Source organism: Lichenostomus cassidix, chromosome 4 (genome assembly GCF_008360975.1).
Source record: "Lichenostomus cassidix isolate B80296 chromosome 4, HeHo_3.0, whole genome shotgun sequence".
Taxonomy (NCBI): Eukaryota; Metazoa; Chordata; class Aves; order Passeriformes; family Meliphagidae; genus Lichenostomus; species Lichenostomus cassidix.
The window spans coordinates 49,076,123-49,097,680 of NC_139484.1; the positions used below are offsets into that span (position 1 = coordinate 49,076,123).

The 21,558-nt window shown below is 39.0% G+C and overlaps 1 protein-coding gene across 5 annotated transcripts in view; it reads right to left on the minus strand.

The window, feature by feature from the left end:
- The window catches only part of FAM114A1 (family with sequence similarity 114 member A1), a 33,598-nt gene extending 13,244 nt beyond the window's left edge, over nucleotides 1-20,354 (minus strand). For 3 of the 5 annotated variants that reach the window (XR_014851769.1, XM_085059151.1, XM_085059149.1), the window contains exons 1-7: nucleotides 19,645-19,768; nucleotides 16,890-17,236; nucleotides 16,002-16,089; nucleotides 6,329-6,442; nucleotides 6,065-6,168; nucleotides 3,792-3,926; nucleotides 1,876-2,028 (exon numbers count right to left, since the gene is read on the minus strand). Coding sequence is in view for 4 of the 5 variants with exons in the window: in XM_085059151.1 (XP_084915277.1) it covers nucleotides 1,876-2,028; nucleotides 3,792-3,926; nucleotides 6,065-6,168; nucleotides 6,329-6,442; nucleotides 16,002-16,089; nucleotides 16,890-17,228 (933 nt within the window). In the remaining variant the exon portion in view is untranslated. Of the gene's footprint in view, nucleotides 1-1,875; nucleotides 2,029-3,791; nucleotides 3,927-6,064; nucleotides 6,169-6,328; nucleotides 6,443-16,001; nucleotides 16,090-16,889; nucleotides 17,237-19,644; nucleotides 19,769-20,332 lie in introns of those variants that run through there. The other 2 variants (XM_085059150.1, XM_085059152.1) reach the window with 2 other exon arrangements.
- Between the last annotated feature and the right edge of the window lie 1,204 nt (nucleotides 20,355-21,558).

Consider the following 21,558-nt stretch of genomic DNA (forward strand, 5'->3'; position numbering starts at 1 on the left):
AGCAGGCAAAAAGAGCACAGGCAGAATGGTTAGTCTGAGCACTCACAGGAAGAGCTGGAAAAAGAGATCTGTTTTCCCACCTTCAAAATGCAGCCAAAATTACTGATAGTCTACTTGTTCTGAAGAATGTATTGACAGGTCTTTGAATGTCTCAGGAATCTGCAAGTCCCTGCATATGTAATAGGATGGTGCATCTAAGAGAGATGGAAACAGATTCTTTGAATCACTGTACTACAGTTTTATGGTGTTAATCCCATGAGTGCTCCCTCTGCCAGTGGAAGCCAAGAGAAATGCCCTTACTGCCCTTGATACAAAATTTTACTTTTATGTTTGTTTCAAGGGTTTTTTTAAAAGATTGCTTGAGAGATATCCAGACTACCTCAGCATTTGTCCTTGTGTCCAGCTCCTGTGCTCAGGGTTAAATGCAAGATAAAGCCTTCAGACTCAACTCAGGTTGTGAAGGACTACACAGTGCTTTTTTCCTCCCTTTCTATAGCACTATCATTTTCCAAGGCTAACTGGGAATGTTTTTTAACAGAAACTTTTAAAGTACAAGCTTGAACACACATATCCTTGGTATCTCTCGCACTCCTCCTGTGGCTTTTGGGGTTTTAGAAGAGTTCTCAAGCTTACAGTACTCTCAATGTATTTTGTGCCTGGGTACGTATGTGTGTGGTAATTGGAACATTTATCTGGGTATTGGCCTTGTTGGCCCATACAGTTACCATCAATCCTGTTGGACTGAGTTGGACTATGTACATGTCTAGGATGTAATATGAAGTGCATCAGAATCTCATGGTAACAACCTGCACATGTCTTGTTTACCCTGTGATATTTCACAGTAAAATAAAAATAGTGTTGACACATGCAATTAATCTGAACTTGTTTTCTGTCTATCTCTTTCCTGTTTTGTGGGTGGTGGGTTTTGGCTATTTTTGGTTTGGGTTTTTTTTTTCCAAAAGCAGACTCTTGAATCTTACATGTGGGGTTTGAATGTATAGTTTTTCATCTAGATGTAATTATAAGAAATAAAAACAACATTGACAGTATGTACTTAACTGTTATTAATATAAGCATCTTGTATTTGAGAGAACAAATAAAATATTTTTAAAAATAAGTTGGTTATATTTTATTAAGAAGTACCCCACAGGGCAAAGCATGCTAATTACAAAACCAAAAACAAACAAAAAAGAAAACTTGTTTTTAAGACATGCATTTAGAAAACTGTTTCAGTACAAAAATAACACTGTTGGGAATCTATAAAATTCTATTACTCTACTGTCAGAGATATACTGATGTACCAGCAGAGTAAATAGGGAGCAGAAATTAAAATATATATTTATCACATAGGCCCTATTAACATTACCATCTTCAGAGAGACATCTGTAGACTTTCAGTAATAGTATCTTGGTGTAGTTTTATGTGACTTTAAAAACTAACACAATAAGAAGTGAGTAAGTAATCTGGAACTCATTTTAATTCACCAGCCTCCATGCATAGTAGGTCTGGGATTCCTGAATTTAAGTATTTGATACAAAACCAAAAGATTTCAACCTCCTTGCAAATTCTGCAAGGAATTTGCAAGACATCTGCATAGTGTCAAAAGCTGAAAAATGCACACTACATATGGTCCTAACAAAAATACTTGTCAGTTATAAAGCTGTTTGCTTTGAGTTAATCTTGTAGCTAACTTTTAGGTGCATTGAAATTGAGTTCCTAATGCCCAGGACTGGCCCACAGGATCAATTCAGCTTTCTCTGAAGTTGATGGAAAGCTTACTGCTCATTCTATGTGCATCTACAGAATAAAATTATTGTAAAGATTAATTTTTTTACCAACCATATTGCTTTATGCGGTCTGCATACTGTACTGTACCTGAGCTTCGCTTTCATTTGACAGGATTTCCAGAGCTTCAAGATGAGACAAACCTTGGAATTCATCAAAAAGTAGTCCATAATGTGCTGTTCTTTCAACTGTAACTTGCTGGGCTCGCCTCTGTTTCTCTTTTTCTTTAGCTTCTCTCAACAGCTGTAAAAATATACATCATTCCATGTTTCATTGATAGTGCTGCATGACAGATTTTATTACTGTCTGTTTCTGTGTGCCTAAAAGTAGTAGTAAAATCTGAGACTGTATCACACCTGCAGAGCTGAAATTTTAGAGATGAAATAGCTAACTTTTGATAATTTTCTCTGACAAAATATTTATACAGTATTCTAATCAGGGTTTTCCCAAGGGTAATTGCTAACCATCTTTCTTTAAGAAACAATAAAAAAACCCAATCTTGCTTATATTTTCAAAAGCAATGCCAGCTACAGCTACCATATAATGAATATAACCACCAATTATAATAAAAGGAAAAGAACTATTTCATGTGCAGCCTTAAAAAGCCAAGCAATCCATTCTACAGACCACAAAATGGGAAGACTATTATTTTCAGGACCTACCCATCAACTTGCATAAATAATGCACCTACATAAATATTTCCTATAAAATATTCTTAGCAAATACTAAAGTCAGTTTTATGTGACAGCAGGACTGACAAAAGAGATCAATGAGTTATACCAAAGGTCAGGCAGAGCTACATTCTATATACTTGGGTATATTCCGGAGTGTTTTTAATACACTTCTATCAGTATATAAGAAGTATAGAATAGTGTACCCAATAGGATCTTCTATGTCTTCCTTCTATTCCCAGAAAGAAATAGCCTCTCATGCATTTGCTACAGTAAAGATGGTAAATACATCTGAACTGCATCTTAGGTCACATACAAGTCTCCGAATACAGGTGAAGTCCCACCACTTAAATTACTCCATCATTCAAAATTTCTACAATATTGTCCTCAGGAATTAATTTGTTACAAAAGACTTACAATGGTATGTTTTTCCTCTGAAGTCTCCATCTTCCAAAGTTAACTCACAAAGTTTTATGAACAAATCACTAAAAAGTGATATTGCAACCCATGAGAATTGATTTATGTTGTATTCTGCCTCAGAGTCTGTGTGAAAATTCATGCATGTTGTTTAAGGAGACATTCTCAAAAGCTCATTTTAACCCTGTGGGCCTTTACAAGAGTTAATTGCTTTTGATTTGCTATAACAGTATAAGTCTGTTAACTCTTACAAAGATCAACACTACAAATGAAACATCTCATTAAAAGAAAAAATACCTTACTCTTCTCTACAAGGAAGTAAACATGCAGTAAAGTTAGTTTATTTTCAATGTCTATTGTGTTCCCCAGCCTCCCTCCTCTGTGTCTAGAGAATTAAAATAATTTTGTACTGACAGCACTTACACTTCTCTTTTTATTGCATTTCTGAGCTTTAAAACATGTGAGTCACAACTGTGTAAGGGTACCATTAAGGTAGATGCACATTGAGATACAACTTTTTACAGGTTTAATTCCTAATGAAACATGTCATATTCCAGTATTACTGGTTTCCAAAGAAAACAGTATAGTAATGTTTATGCTGGAAGGTATCTATTTACAGCTGTTACCAAAACACCAACAATTTGATTCTGTCTCCAGATGGTAATGATTTATCACCACACATACTGTCTTATTCAAATCAGCTATTGCATATGTGATTATGCAGAAAAGATGATTATATGTTATCTTTTGTGGTTCTGTGAAGAAAAATAAAGTAGAGCATATATAAAGCATTATATTTATTTCCATAAGCCCAGCCGGTATCTACTGCAATAAATAAAGCCTCTCCCTGAGGCATGTGAAATTCTGGAAAAAGAATCTGAAATTGCATTGACAGAGCAGTATTTAAATAAATCCAACCTGAGATAGTGAGACTGTTCTTGCCATCAGTGTTTTGGTTCTCTTAAATCCAGGATCACTTTCTGCAAGGACATTCATGGTTGTCTTCCCAATAAATTCCAAAGCATCTAAGCCTCCAGATAATACACTTTTTCCCTGTAAAAAATAATGCAATGTGGTTATTTTCTTCTGAGTTTAGGCTAATATGAACTTGTAAAGAGGAGTGTTTCTGTAGACACTGTCTTTGAACATTCAGGTCCCTAAATATTCTATATTTTAACTAACAATAGGATTGATGCATTTACTTTGTTCTGCGTATGTTTTCCAAAAGAAAAAAAAAAAGAACTATACAAGTATTTCCAGTTAATTAAATTACTTACTTAAATTAATTACAGAGAAAATGTAAAAATTGTTGTAAATAAAAAAATTATAAGTAATATGATAAAAGAGATGGAGCACATCTTCTGTGAAGACAGTCAGAGAAAATTAGGACTGCTTAGCCTGGAGAGGAGAATGCTCTGAGGAGACCTTCTAGCAGCCTTCCAGTAACTAAACGGGGGCTATAGGAAGGGTTGAGGGGGACATCTTGCAAGGGCAAGCAGTGTGAGGACAAAAGGGAATAGCTTTAATTTGAAAGAGGGCAGATTTAGATTGGGCATCAGGAAGAAATTCTTCACTATGAGGATGGTGAAGCAATGGAACAGGTTGCCCAGAGAGGTGGTGGATGCCCCATGTTTGGAAGTGTTAAAGGCCAGGCTGGATTAAGATTTGAGCAACCTGGTCTAGTGGAAGGTATCCTAGTCCAAGGCAGAGGCACAGGAACTGGATGCTCATTAAGGTCCCTTCCAATCCTAACTATTCTGTGACTCTGTCATTCTGTGAATATTAATTTTAATTTCATTCAATGTCATCTGGTTTGTAGGAACATGTTCGACATAGGAATAATATGGAGTAAAGTCTATCATGAACAGGAAGACCCTGCCTTACCTGACTTTTAAAATTTTAAGACTTCTGATAACTCTGGAACTGCCTATTTAAATACATATGTTTTTCCTGTATCTTCATATGTTTTATGTACACTGAAGAAGTAGTTTCACTGCCTAAAGATTTCCATTTAGGTCTGGATTATGTGTGTCAGATACTCAAATGCTGGTGCAACCTGATATGTAATGGAAAACCCTACCAAAGCTCAAACAGGATTACAGGTGACTTACTGAGACCTTAAGTGATTCTTTTTGTACCACATTGATCACTGTGGTATAGTAGCCTCTCCAGGCTGCCTACAAGCACATTTCTCTCATTTGCAAATCTTGTATAATGCTCAAGTAATCTTACTGGTGCCCAGCTCTCACAAGCCATATGATCCAGGCTTTGTAGAAACAGTCTTAGGAATAATCTACAGGGATCCCCTTCAGCTCCCAAAATCTTTTGATATTAGAATGATGAGGCACTGAGAGTGAACTGGATATATACTAAGAAAGAACTGCCACTTCATAAAACTTGGTCAGTGGGGAGTTAATCTTCTATGCTTTTACAGCCAATATTTAACATCTCTTTTAATTTCAAGTGAAATACCATACTGAAAGGTGTAAACAAAGTTGGGGAAGACAATGACACAAAAATTGATTTGGAAACAGTACAGTATAGGGTTTTGCAAAAGCTGAAATCCAGAAAAAGAGAAAAGGATGAAGTGCAACAAACAAAATACAAGGACAGTGTAGTAAGAAAGAAGCATGAACAAAAGATTTTGCCTCACTGGGTCTGCAGTCAGACCCCCTTCTGGGAAGGCTAATACAAAACTAGAGACTAGACAGGAAGGTAAAGGTAACGGCTAGAGACTAAAAATAGAGCTTAGTAAAAGCCTTAAAATAAGCAAATTTTTTTTTTTTAATCTGCCTTCAAAAATGGTAACAAATCATATCGCACTTTCTCTGAAAGGACATAACTATAAAAATAAAAAAAGAGATGATGGTACAGTTACAAAAAAGATTTTCCAAGAATTTGCAGAATTCTACATAGTTTAGGAGAAGACCATATTTTTTCACTGAAACTGGTGACAAAATAGTAACTGACTTAGATCTGTTTGAATTTTTTTTTATTTGACAGTTTAATTTAACAATTATTTTGTCATGGAAAAGACCCTAAGCAAAAGACTTACAAAAGAACTGTTTTTACAGTTCTTTTTACAGGTCTATTTTACAGACCTATAACTTAAAAAATGAGGCCTACAGTGAAGTTGAATCTAAAAATAATGAAAAACATCTAGAGCAGAGAGACCAGCTAAAATGACTCACTGTGTTTTGTACAGCGTTAGTGATAGCTGACAGCATTCCACGAGATCCAGTTGAAGGAGAAGGAATATTCTCTGAAGAGCTTTGGTCCAGAGAGTCTTCTGCTTCTAACAAAACAAAAAAAAGCAGGTTGCAGGATAATTTCAACTCTGCAAGTCACAAATTACAGCAAACTGGTTTCTGTGACCAAAATGTTAAAATTTTGTACATCAAAGTAATTTGGCAATGTCAAAGAGTAGTTTCCAATTTCAGTGGACTCGAACACACCTGTAACTGGTGTTTCAGCTGCAGGAGGCTCTGCTGTTTCCAATGACGCTGAACTTCCGCTATGAATTCTTAGGGTAGTTCCTGCTTTTTCCTTTACCGCTGTTATCCCATGACCTGTAGCAGAGGCATATCTTACATTATATTATTTGAAAAATTATTATTAACACTGCACAGTATTCTTATACTTCATGAACTATGACAATCAAAATATCTACTAAACTTACCTCAGTTGCCTAATTTTTTCTAGGTTAATAATTCACTTCTTCTACTATATCTGCATTAACTGAATAGAAATGATAAAGCTGAAATATAACAAAAATTATGCTGGATCTGAAAAGTAAAAGTCCTTTCAGTGGCACACATAAGTTTTGTTCCCTGCCTTCCAAAATGCTAAATATTCTATTGCAATCAGTCTAAATGGAAATTGACATTCCTCCAAAGGCCATAGGATTTGACCTCATGTAGTTTTCAGAATTCTAGAACAATTAACCTAAATTTAATGGATTGTGTGTGACTGCAGAACTGAGGTAAGAAATTGTTCTTCAGTCTTCTGCATAGGTGCTGTTTTTTAGGAATACTGACTCTGGTCCTCAAAGTTATTTCAGGATTTAATCTCCTTAGTTGCACCCTTGAAGTAAAATTCTGAAGTGTCTCTCCTGAGAGCTGAGTAGTCTGATGTCAATTGGCACAGGCAGAACTATTGTTCCAGTGGCAGCTGATCTCCTGCTGAGATTTCACCACCTTTACCTGATGCAGACACAGTGACACCCTAATCCTCTATTAAAATGGTCTAGTTTAATATAAAGTATAAATGTTGCTATTGTTTTATCTGAATATTTTTACAGAACAGGATTGTTTTGCTGGTTTTCTACACAGAGTTTATTAATAAATAAATTAACAGATCACAGGGACTCGTAATATCCTGCTATAGGATAAGGTAGACTGACTGGTAGTCAGCAAGGGGAAGCAATATCTTCCAATCTGCATAAACTGTAGTTGAAAAATGCTGACCTTAAAAAAGATTACTCTAAAATCGTCTGCCTATTTTGTTTCTGGGTATGTCCACAAATATGTGATATACTTCTCTCATTACAAGCAATCCAGCTAGTGATCTTCCTTAGCTGGAAGTTTCTGCATATCAGTTGAGGTGCAACAAGTGAACAACAAACTAGGTGAGCAATATTTCTTTCCAACACAAAATAAAATAGCTTCAGTGACAGGATTTGATTTTTATCTTGTACAGTATACTGTTACTGCATCTTGCATGAAACTGATCACTTCTAGCAGCAGGACAATCCAGAGTGTGTCAACTATCTGCCACACTACTTATGAGAAGTGTTAAGGACAATTTCATACTTCTTTGGTTAAACTGAACTGTAAGTAGGTAAATTATTTCAGAAAAGGCATTAATACAGACGGCCAGGCAGATATCTAGACATCTAAGGCACGAAGTTAAGCATGATTCATGAAGTGTAGTCCACACTTTCTCACAACAGTGTGCATTCTATTAGAGAAGTTCAAAGCATCTTTTTTGAATTATATTAACTACAGCAAAATAGCCTATCACTTGCCAGTGCCCAGCAGCATTCTGAATAAACATATATATGTTTATAGCAAGAGGTAGCAGGCTATGTTAAATTCTGTACAGGAACTTTGATTTCAATCCTGCTTGCTAAACAGCATACAAATATGCTTTTGAACATCTGATTAAAGAAAGATGTAGCAAATCCATTTGAAATTGAGTAGGAAAAAGGAAGGCTTAGATTTATGATTCTGTGATTTCCAGATGGAGTACACATCAGGTGCTCTGTGACTTCAGCAATAAATGTACTCTAGAAAACATATGAGAAGCAGCACTACTGAAAGATCACATACAAGAAAACGGGAATATTTGAAGGTAAACACAAAAGCAGATACCCCTGAGGAACAGACCTGCAGAAACAAGGAATTTCATAGGCTGCAGGAGACCCTAATGCTTTATACTGGAACAGCCTAGGCAGAAAAATGCTTTTACCTGTCTAAAGAAAATGTGACCTTTTCTGCTTTATCTCGTGTCTTACAAAATACAGTAGTGCATTCAATGGTATGGGTCATACCAGGTTATGCAACAGAGTGTTTAAGTCATTGTTAGATCATTTCTTGACTTTTGCAAAGCCTGTTCAAATGCAGATACTGGAGAGCAGTGTACTGTATGGTCTAGTCCCAATCTCCCATATTTTAAAGAGTTCAGTGAAAATATTAGCATGGATAGATTCTGGAGTCAAGTCTTTAATCCCCAAATTCCTGAGACTCACTTAAATCACTTCCTTTTCTTCTGCTCACAGCTTTTTAAATGAGCAAGAGTTCTATTTTTTCATTGACTTAATTGACTTTACTTGATAACAAAATACTATGGTCCTGTAGTCATACACAAACCCTAAAAGCAATAAGCAAGAATTTCAATTGTCTGCAAAAGTTAAGCATTTTCAGATTGATTTCTCACTTTTTTCTGTAATTTTTTTTAGCCTTGAATTGGTTCTCATAGTTTTGCAGACAAGCTAATACATTTAAGAAGAGAAAGCACACAGTTGCTGTATTGATATTTACTGACTTACAAAAGGCAGCATTTTCAGGGCTGTGGTTACATGCACTAGAGTAGTAAGAAAATAGTCCAGGTCAGCTAGGGGTGGCTTTGCTGAACTGCGCTGTACATCACATACATTTGCAGCAGCAAGGCCAGGTAAGATCAGAAGACCACAACTGAAGCAACTGTTAGATACACAAAGGTGCATAAACAAGGCAGAAATGTGTGTTGCCTCAGAAATGAAAATTATTATTTGTCATTTTAAAAGGCACAGAAATAAAAGAGGTCACAGGAAAGAATCCTACAATTCAGAGATAAAGATGTACTGGCTTTGTTACACTGGGTGTGGTAAGGCAATTGATGACACTTCTGACATCTCCATTTAATCCTCTGTAACGGCAGAGACAGAAGAGCTATGCAATGGGTATTGTTAACTGTGAGCTTTTGGAAGAAAGCATGCTTTCTTCCCTGTTTTATTGCTTTAATTTCTCTTGCCTCCATGATTCCTTGCCTTTCTATTGGCTGGCAATTTCAACAAAATATTATTGTTCATGTTGCTAGCTGGGATCTTTCATTTGAAAAGGAAGGTTTTGCAAGCAGTGACTAACAACATGACCTGCTTTTTGGTTTGCCTGATCTGCCCAGGGCCACGTTACAGCACTCACAAATGCTTTAGTCAGACATATCCCACTTCACTGTAGGCTGTCTTATCTTCTACCTCCCAGCTTAGCAGCTTTGGATTCCCTGCAGAGTTGAAAAAGGCAAACAGACACCTCTGGAGGGCAGTTCAGTATGTCTGAAACCTAAAACACTCTGTATAAGAATCAGTGATCCCTTGTCCTCCCAGGCTATTGACTCCCTGCTTCAGTGGTACAGATGGGGGAGGAGGAGCTTGAGGTTTTGTACCGGGCTACCACACAGCCTTTGTAACCTGTGTCCTACCATGGGGGCACTTGTAATGAACAAATGATCAAAATTTAGTCTAGTATATGAGAGAAGCTTCATCTGGCTCAAGCTAAAGATGAAGACTGAGGCCTTAAATTAGCATCTTTCACCAGCTGAGAAACTGAGGAACCTGAAACTGGCTGGAAGAGAATCACTCCACTGCTTGAAGTATAGAGATGTGGAAAATCCAGCTGTGCTCTGGTTTCGAGCACTAAAACGTGGGATCCCATTGTGCTCACTTTTAGGCTATCCTATTGGCACTTCAAGCCTTTACAAAATTCCTCTTCCTTGTAGTTAAAACAAAAAAAAACCAACAAGGCTAGATTCTGATAATACCGATGCTAACCAGTCTATAAATCAGGAATCACTTCAATTAAGCTAGTAAATGAGACTAGATTCAGATCTTCTTATTGCAAGCATAAAATGTTTCAATAATAGCAATAAGCATAAAGGCTGTTACACCATTTTATTGGTTTTAGTCTCTTCTAGACTATGAGCCCATGTTAAAAGACATAAAGAAAGCAAAAGGAATTGCCAGCTCCAAAAGGGACAGCCCCCATGTCCACATTTCCTCCCATCTGTTACTTGCATTCAGCATTCTGAAAAAGGAAGAACTGTAAAAAAGTGGTTTGCTGCTACAGCAGCTGTAAAGTGTTATTTACAAAACAGTTGTGACCACCATGTGATTCAACCCAAAGTAGTTTTCCATTTATCAGATGAATTTATGAATTTTTTTAAAATGTCTTCTGAAGACATTAACTATCCTTTTTATGATCACATAAAGTACAAGCATAACACCCACCCCTCGTTTTTTAATATTGTACTTTATTTTGAACAGGGGAGTAGCATCTGTAGAGAATAGAAAAGACATTCTCAATGTTTGAATACTTTAGTTTCACATCATCTGAAGCATTTGCATTTCTGTTCCACACAGATGTCAACTTTAGCTAGGCAATGCTGATTATTACACATACCCATGCATAATAATATCCAAGCTCATGAACACAATGACATCTCAAATGACATTTTGTTCTGTCATGGTGAGTGACAAAAAGTGATTTTCAGCATATCAGGGAGAGCTGTAGGTGTTTGATATTTTCATGTGCCATTCTGATAGTTGAGGAACCAGATGAGGAGTATACACAAGAACAAAATAATCAAGATAGCAGAATGTTAATTACAAACAATACATTAGAAAGATACCTTATGTAGCCTTATAGTACAAATTTCAGGGATGATGTGAATGAAACAGCTGGGTTATTTTTTTATTACCTTTACTGTGTAAAGGTATAGACAGGTGCTAGTCTTAGCAATCGCCCTAAAGGCAAAACACCTTAAACTCACATGGAACGAAGCACATGTATACAGCATGATAGAGAACAGACTTTGCTTGGAAATGCAGCTCGTTGAGCACCATAACTTCAGCACCTTATGAATGCCATACCTCATACGAAACACCACAGCATATGAAAGGCAAGGCTTGCAGGAGAAGGTAGTCACTTTCATTAAGTTAGCAGATAGATTAAATGGAAGAAAAACTGAAGAGACAAGCTTTCAAGCATAAAATCTGTTTTAAAAATGCAAGTCACAAGCTACCAGCACAAACTGAAAACATATTTTGCCTCTCATAAGCCCTGGAGATAAAGAGCTTGTTGTTATAGCTAAGCTAACCTAATGGCTTCCCATGCTCCATACTTGTCCCTTCTGCTTGCCCTGACACTGGTCTCAAAGAGTCAGTTCGAGGAACTGAAGAGGAAGAAAATGGATTTTTCTTTCCTCTAGAGTTATTTTTATGTCAGTTTAACTTCCTGAACTGGATTAGAGGGAGTTCAGAGGAGCATAAATGCTGGTACAGGGAGAAGGAAGAAACATGCAAGGAAAAGACAGGTGTGGGACTACACATTTCAGTGGCTACTAGCTATTAATTGGCTTAGCTGCAATACGTCACGCTCTCTAGGAGAATAGCTTTATCAACACTGTTACTAAAAGACTGGATAGTGTAATGATTGGTTTACTAAAAAACAATTGAAAAGAAATAGATATGTACTGAAAATTATGATAATTAGTACAATTTGTTCCTCTGTATCACAGTGAACTTACTTCTCCCATCTCATCATTCCAGCAACTCTTTCAATGGTTCTGCACCAATGGAACCCAAATTTCTTGCACCTTTTAAAAGCAAATCTCTTCACCTCATTTATGAAGCTTCACTAGTTTGCTTAGTGTGACATCTAGTGTCAAGATCCCAAACACGGTTCAGGCAGTGACTAAAATTAAATAAAAGGCATTACAGATTCTGTTGTGTAAAGGAGTATCACATCTGTCTTGTTGTGGGGACCTTGATCCAAATAACGTCAAAATCAATTCAAAGGCAACAGACATTTTCTTTGGAATAAAAAACTACCATCAAAACAATCCCTGGCTGTTTGTGCAGTTACCTAAAGTGGGATGAGATGCAAATTATATGGAAACTGCCTTATTATCAGGAACTAAAATCAGCTGTGCGAAACAAATTATAGCCATGCATTAAAAATGCTCATACATTTTTGAGCTCTTTATCAGTGTTTGAAGGATAATGAAACTGAGATCCTTGGAACAACATTTTAACTCAGTCTTAAATGGGTAGGAATGCAAGGAAAATTAATTACACTAATAAGAATTATTCATTGGAACAACCTACCCAGGGATATGGTAGAGTCTCCATTGCTGGAGGTTTTCCAGATGTGACTGGACAACCTGCTAGATAATCTCATTTAGATGTATAAAACCTTTCCCACAGAACCCTTGACTGGATGACTTTTCAAGGTACCTTCCAACTTGGGCTCTTCTATGATACTATTTGTTAAAAGCAGAATGTATTTGGTTAAGCTTTTAAGATGTTATTCAGTCCACCTGTTCCTGCTATTTTTACAAAGTACGATTTTGAAGAAAAATAAAAGGAGTAGTATTTGTCATTCTTCACCAGACAAGCAGGTGTGCTGTACAAATATGAAACAGAGCAACAGAGAAATCCCAGACTGAAGGCACTGCTGCTAAGTCTTAACTCCAAGAACGCAGTTTTACTTACAGTACTTGCTACACTGAAGGAATAGCAACTTTACAATGGACTGGACCATAGCAAAACCATTTTGTGGTGTAGAATAGGAGATGAAGCACTGGTTGAACTGCTCAGATATTAAATGGAGTAACTGGAAAGGGAATAATAAATATCAATAATAAAAAGAAAGCTTATAGAAGTTCCCAATAGCTTTAATTTTTTTCTCTGTATCTCACTAGGAATTATCATACTGAAGCAGATATGTGGTCTACACAGTCCCATATCCTGTCCACAACAGTGAGAGACAGTAAATATTTCACAGGATGAGTGAAGCATGAGTTTTCATAATAAACAACTAGGAAATAAGCCCTCTATATCAGGAATATGAAATATTACCTTGTACATTGATTTCCTGGAACAAATCTAAGATTATCTATGTGGCCTTCCAAGTTACCTTGGGTTCAGAAAACAAGGAAGAATGTACATTTGATTTCTGCTTAATTAAAAGTCTATTTTATTTAATGAACTCACAAAGTTAGATTCAAAATTATTACATAGTAACATGGAAACTCAACCTACCCTGATCCCAGGGTTAGGAATCTGTCTATGCTGTAGATTCCAGGAAACAGGAAAACAGGGGGACCTGCTGTATTACACACATCCGGCTTAAGGTGCTTTCCTAGTCATTCTTGGTCACTGCCAGAACCTAGATAGTAGATGGGTCTTCAGTGTGACATAGGGCAACCAATCTGATGTTGAATTCAAATTATTTGAACATTTTCTTTCCTTTTCTGCATGCAGGTGCTCCCTTTCCAAGGCAACTTGACTTGTTCCAACTGTGCTCATTTTTAGACAATAACAATCCTAAAAATATATAATCATGGTGATGATATGCCTATTCAAAATAGACATCACACAACCTTATCAAGTCAGGCTGCCTACACAACAAACTCATTCATGTACTTACACTCTGTGAAGATACTTATGAGCTGTCAGATGATATGTTAAGGAGCCAGTATCAATTATGCATCAATTTTTAATGTATATGAACAAAGATGTTACAAGGCCTATATTAAAAGGACATCACATCATTAAAAAGTCCAGGGAAATCCACAGAGATGCAATGCTGGCAGCAGGTTTTATAGACAAAAGCAGCAGCTGTTAAAAGATGTTTCTTATTTACTTACTAGAAAATAAGAAGGGCTGCAACACACATGGTTGTTTGCCTCCTAAACTTATTCTAATGGCATTCCTCATTTTCATGTAAGCTCATGTCATCTGGGCAAGGAAATACCTATGGCCATATTGTCCCACAGAAAATATATACATTAGTGACACTAAGCTGATTGCTAAGAGAGCCTAAGACCTCTAAGCAAAAGCAGACTGGAAGTGAGATTGCTGCTGCAAGCCTACAACAACAGTAACTGTTTGGTAACAAATAATCTTATAACTCACAAACAGCTGTCTAATGGCTACTGGAAAGAATGCTATTTATTGCAAAAGCTAAACAGAATGTAAATATTACTATCTCACAGGCAAAAACTGAACAGCCTGAGAGAGCTCTATTCCAAGAAACCCACTGCTGCAACTATAAAAATGAACTGCAAAATCCAGCAGCATTACAATTCAACTTGATCAACAGCTATTTATTAATTTATTTATATGAATTAGTTATCTATTAATTTATTTATATTAATTTTATTTATTTATTTATTTATTAAGCTATTTATTGCACTAAAACAAATTCTTTTCAGAATACTGTTTTTATGATAGCTTGAGAATGTAAAAGGAAAAGGTTTTTGGAAGTCTCTACCCTTTATTAGACCTGATAGTGCTGGCAAAAAACAAGGGCAAAACTTTTGACACAGAGACCTTTCTTTCAGAGCCTGAAAGAGAAGTACTAAACTTTGAGGTTAAATACAAGGTGAGAATATTTGTGCTGTTCCACAGATGGGTGAGTGCCTTTGTCCACATCAGCTTGCTCTATACATTCCCACTCTTTCCCATTTGGTAGCATTTGGGTGATCAAATGATGAGCCATATTAGGGATTTTACAACTGATCTAGCTGAAGATCTAGGTCTTACTTCAGCTGCACTTTCCAAAATCAGTTCCATAAACCAGCTCCCCCATCACTACATCAGGGCTACTGTGAGCGTAAGACAAGGAAGAAAGAAATACATTGCTGGGGCAAGGTGGGCCTGCTCCTTTCAGCAGCAAACTTCATTTATGTAAATTTAAACACATCTTAGAAACCCATTCTGAATGTAACTAGAAATGTTAACTGGCTGAAAGAAATGCAGTTATGTACTCCTGACTGCGGAAGGAAAAAACGGAGAGGAAAAGGAAACTTCCCTCCTCTGGGAGACAGAAATAGATCACTGTCCATGGAACAGAGGAGATAAGGAGGAGAATTATTGAGCGTTATATGGGATCATAAAACCAGTATCTTTCTTGAATTTGTTACTTTTAGTACTAGATAACAGCTTTTTTTTTTACAAAACATTTCTGGTTTGTGAGAAACTATTTCCCACCGGTAGCTATGTATTTGTGTGCTTCGCTTTCTTCTGTGAGTTTTCAATGAGCAACAATTAAGTTTTACCTAAAGTCTTCACAAGGACATTTTGTACTGACATACCATTGGAAATGAGAGTATAGGGAGAGGGAGTAGAGGGTCCAAGTGTCAATACGCTGCTCCACTGTCTGAAATCTGGTGTGACAGTGTGACAGTTTCACCAGGTGACAATGCAAGCTGGAATGATTTATGAGAAGTGAATTCATGTGTAAGTAGGAATCATGGCATACAAACCACCAACATGTACAAGCACAAATCTGGGTTGCTCTGACTTAAGAAACCATAAGCCTTTGGCTGACAGAAATTGTAGTGGATTATGGAGCCTTTCTGTGAAGAAGCCAAAATAAGGTAATTCATTAACTTTACAAACAAGCCTAGCACCTTGTCCATAATTTGAATAATCAGGAAGGTCCATCTTCCTCTTTAAAAAAATCGAGCTTCCCTAGTTTATTAGGGCAAAACTGGCTATGAATTCTTAAGATGCAACACTGATCTGTCTAGTGATACATGAAAATTATATATTATTTCCACACACTTTACCAACTGAACACTTACCCACTGTGGCAGAAGCTGATGACAGGAGAGACTTTCCCCAGGTACCCCAAGCTCCCCATCTACTAGCTTTAGATGAGGAGTCGGCAGCCTACAAGAACAAAAATGTTACTCCACTGTCTAAAATTCTTGTTCTCAAAAGGCAGGAGTAAACACAAAAAACCCATGAGGGAACAAAGTCTGGCATTTAATAGATAATGACAGATTGAGTATTATTGTGGAGTTCAGGCTTCTGTGCACAAGAAAGCAGAATGTGAAGCGTAGTTTACATCACCTATTCCCGGAAGTGCCTTAAACTCCAGAGATGTCTTTACAGACATTGCAGACATTGTAGTATTTCTTCAGGCATCCAATCCTATGAAGCCATACAAGGTTATTAGGGCTATTATTTAGGAGAGGCAGGAACCTGACTCCTTCCTGAGTTCTATCTGGAGCCAGAGTTGGAGGCTTCTCTTCCAGAGTCTCCTCATGTGTAATTCAGTAGATGTGCTTAGGGAACACCTAACAACTGAGTTCAATAAAAACACAGCCAGAGGAGGTGCTGCATAGCTTTTACAGTAATGTGTAGTGTTAGGCAATTATGAGTATTCTGTATTTAATTCATATTAGAAAACTGTTGTCTCAAGAAAGTCTCCAGTAACACGCCATCTCTACACAATGCCAATTTTATTGCAACCAGACTTGAAAGACCAAATTAATATCATAGTGTCAAAGTGAAATTTAACTATTCCTACTTTTCAAAAGCTTGGTGTTGCAATTTAATTTATTCCTATGCAGGTTTTCTGCATAACTCCCTAAGTTTTTGTGAAAAGCAGTACGTACATGATACAAAAATCTGTCTTTACAATGCAGGGAGGGGAGGACTTTTACAGAAAAGAAAGTATTACTTACTGGACTTTGCTCATGCAGTGTTTCTTCCAATTCGGGTTCTGCATCAAGGCTGACAGTTTCAATGCACTCAGTGGGCACGTCCTCAGTTGTCTCTTTACTGGAAGGTAGGCTTTCAACTAGTTTTTCAGTCAAAGGGTTTTCATTAATTAATATGTCTCCTTCCTGTCTATTACTGACACTCTGAGTGACCTGTCCATGTTCATCTTGTGAAGACTCATGCAAGATCTCAGCTTCTACGAGGTGTGGTACAGAGTCATGAGGCAATACCTCATCGCTGGGAATTTCCATTACTTCAGGTTTTTCTTCAGATGGAGTGCCATCAGGTATGTCTTCAGACATTTTCAGTTCTGAATATAGAAAGTAAATTCTTTTAGGTTCCATAAACATTTGAGTGGCTATAAAATACATGGTGTTTACTATATGCTACTGCTTAAAAACAACACAGCATTGATGTAAGACCTCCTAAAGCATGGAGCCCTGTGGCACATGCCTCATGCTGACACTGGTATCAGGATAATACTGTAAACACTCTACTCACTCTGCAGGATCCCATTCAAGTATAAAGAGCAGCATTACTGTTTTCCAAAACACAGTTTAGTGAGGGAGAAAGGATATTTAGTCTGGAGAAGTCAAATGTAAGAGTTTCCACATGGTTAATTTCTATATTCACTATCAGGTGTGTATGAAATACCACTGCAGAACAGAATAATCTGAGATGCAATAGCCAAGCAGCTGTTGCTCTCCCTTTCTCATCAACAGACACACAGGTTCCTACAGCCTGCTGACTGATGGAGGGAAGGATAACACCTTTGACTAAAACTGCGGCGCTATTTATGTGCTGGAGAAGGGGCATAATTTTTGAACGTGACAGGCCATGGTCCCTAGAGACATTTCATAGACAGCCATTGCTCACAGTGTTTCTGTATCACTTGTACCAAAGGCTTGCTCTTTGTGGCGTGCAACACTTCTCACCTTCTCCTAAAATTCCAGCTGTGTGATTAAACTTCAGTTTTGAAGCCAAGGTAAGCTTGTCTATGAGGTACAGTTATTGATTTTTTTGTGCTAAGTTATGAACCAATTTTCTCCTATTTATTATCTTCCAATGTAACTTTGGAGATATTTTCCACCACTGTGCAGTCATCAGACTGAGGATGCACAAAGGCAAAGAGCAAGCTCTGCAGCTGATTAAGGAGTGGCACTGTCAGAGTCCAAAAGGACTACTGTTCCATGATTACTAACACTTATTGGTTGGTAACAACAGTATATTTGGCATGCAGAAGACAATCCTTGACAGAAAGCTTGCAAACTCCTGACCATATGCTGAGTTGCATGGCATAAAATAAACTCATGCAGTCCTCTCTGCAGATGTTGCCTTTTCATTGACTCTTACTTTAAATATGGCTCAAAGGTTTGCACCTGTCAGGAAGAATGGAGGTTCTATGAGACACTGAAGAACATGAGGGGAGGGGGGGAAGAAAAAAAAGAAAATATAACTGGTATTTAGGAGAAACTTGCCTGAGAAGCATGTATTTATATGAGTACATTTATTAAGGGCTATAGAATGGTATACATCTGTAGCTTTAGCCTGTTTATCTAATGTAAATGTGGATCAATTGTTTAAACATTCCAAGAGTAGCTTTTGGAATCAGTGAACAAGAAACATAAATTAAAGAGTAAGCACTTGCCACCACTTATATTACTTCATCATACACTGTACCTTAATTATCTTTAGAAAACATGCATTCACAAGTCACAATCTTTGCATTTGCCAGTTTTCCATTAAAAATACAGCAAATACTATAAAATGCTTTAGTGTAGGGAAGTATTGCTATTATTTTAACAGTACTCTGTGTGATGGCCAGGATCACTTAATGAAAATTTTTCTATTTGTAAACCAAATTCCATCGTCAGATATGAGGATCCTCTACCAAACCCTGTAAAACTTGTACACACATACTTCATAATCTTGTACAGTCATTAGCACTGAGTAAGCCCAGCATTTTTTAAAGGATCACACAGACATGTGCACATGGGTTTTTGCAGTACTTGGTCATCTTTGGGTACCACTGGGGCCACGGTCCCTGCAGCTGTCTGCTGAACCTTCCTTACAGGAGCACGTCTGTCAGAACACACGAGCCGTGCTGCACCGGGCTCAGCGTCATTCAACCTCTCATCCGCGAGACTATCCTGATCCAAATCAACTCGGGCAGCTCAGCACAAAGGGAATTACCCCTCGGGGAGTTGGTGAGAGAGATGCTCCAGGCCAGCCGCGGACGGTGGCAGGGCAGTGCCCGGCCCGCCCGGACCAGCCGCGCTCAGGGGGCCGGCGGTGCACCTGCCGAGCCTCCGCCTCACGAGTTTCATCTCGCCTGGCAAGCAAAGCCCAGCCGCCGCCGGGCGCCTTCGGGCACGAATCACTGTCCCCGAGCGGGAGGGACGAATAGCTGTTTTGGCGACGGCACCGCGCTCCCCTCTCGCTCCAGGCGCGCTGTCGCTGCTCCTCCGCGGGACGCTGCGGGCACGGGAGCGCGGGCGAAGCCCCTGCGGCGCCCGCCGCCGCCAGCTCCCCCTGCCCCGCTGCCCTCTGCCCCAGGCAGGGCAGCAGTAGCCGGGGCGCCGCTCCCGCAAGTCCGCAGCGACCACAACTTCCCCCTTTCTTTTTCCCCCGTCTTCGAAATTCCCCTCTGGGATAGAGCTGTGTGGGGCAGCCAATGTGAAAAGCGGCAGAAAAAGCAGAAATCGCCGTGCTCCTTACCGCTCAGCAGTGCCCCGGCCGGCGCGCCCCCGGCTCCTTCCCTTCCCCGCCCCGCCACGTCGGCAGCAGCGGGGGGAGGAGGCAGCGCGGCCCGGGCAGCCCGGGACGGCCGGCCCCAGGGAGGAGGGAGGGCTGGCTTTTGTCCCTCGCTCTCTTTCCGGCTGGCTGAAGCGGCAGCCTGTTGCGAATGGACAACGCACCGTCCCGGGCTGCAGGCTGCGCTGCCCCAGCGCGGGGAGCCGCCCCGCCGCCATTGCCCCCTCACGGCCCGCAGCGCAGGGGCCGCGGCCAGGCCGGCCGGGACACCTCGCTGGATGCGCCGGCAGCAGCGCTTCCCGCAGGGCCGGCGGCACCCCCGCGTCTGCGCTGAGGCAGAAACAGGGTAGATTCCATGAAATCATGGAATATGCTGAGTTGGAAGGGACGCGTCAGGATCAACGAGTCCAACTCCTGGCCGTGCACAGGACGCCGCAAAAGAACCGCACCAGTGCCTGAGAGCGTTGTCTCCAAACGCCTCTTGGACTCGGACAGGCTCGGTGCAGTGGCTGCTTCTCTGGGGAGCCTGTTCGGTGCTCGACCACCCTCCGACAGAAGAAGTCTAAATGAACCTAGTTGCTGAGCTGCCATAAAAATCTGTTATTTTCTTTTTAGAAAGCCGGATCCTTCCTCAAAGTGGGCACTTACTGACCCGTGGGGTTGCGGAATTAAACAGCAGAGATGCAGGTTTTCAGACACCGCTTTGTGCCCTCGTTGTCGCTGTGTTCACAGGAAATGCCCCTGACAGAGGCCGGCGGTGCGTGCACACATTTCCACTTAGTTGGCAAAACACTTGGTTGAGCAATGGGTTCAGGTTTTTCCCAACATCCTGTGGTTCTTGTTTCTGTGTAATTCCTCATACCCGTTCCTCTTTTTGCCACCTCATTTTAAGGCGAAACATGCCCTTTTAGAGTGATAAAAGGCAGTTCCACCATTCATCACAGCACCATTTCTATCACTAGAGTCTGCCAAAGGGAGAAATTACTTTTGCCACAGGAGGCAAACCAGCACATTGTAAACCACTGAGGAGAGCTGCTCCAAGAGGTCACAGAAAAAAGCCCCAATTCTCAGAAGTGTGCTTCACAAATACCGATCATGCTATGTGACTTACACATTTACCAGGCAAAAGTCTCTGAAGTTTCTTATTAAAGTAGGTGGCCAAAGCACAAAAGTTTGTATCCCTATGTAGTAAGTTCCTTCAGAAGGTCTTTCAGTGAGAATTTAAGTGTCAGGGAATGCTGGTTAATTTATTAATGTTAGATGTATTTCTTGAAAATGAAATCAAAAGGGGCCCTAGGGATCTCCCTCTGCTTTTCAGTAGAGCTTGTGGAAGAGTAAGAGCAGTGTCTTAGGAGAAATCATGGTAGCTGGAGATTGTTTAACCCATGACAGATGATAATTTTGGCTGTAGTGTGGTTCTTGCAGTCAGCTTTGCAGATTCTGTACATAACCATGCATGTTATAGAACTGCAGGACATTCTTAATCACTGTTGTAACACAAAGTTATAATTTCAGGGTGAATTTGGCATTATATGTACATAAATATGGATGTCTGTCTGTTTGGATAGAAGGATGTATACATTTTGTAAGTTCCTAAACTACTTTTTTTAATCTAACACTTGCATTTAAAACGTTTTTTCTCTTTCAATTTTCAGTTGTTAATTTCACTTGCATTGTCTCACTATGGCAATATTGCAAGTAGTTTTGGAATAAATAAGCATTAGAGATTGAGCACCTCTACTCATCTCAGATTTCACTGATGTTTGTTATTACTCTATCATCATCTTTCTAATGGGTTTTAGAAAAGATACTTGCCTTTTAATAAATAGATAAATATAAAGAAAAGTGGAAAGACATTTGGTTACTTAATTGGTTACT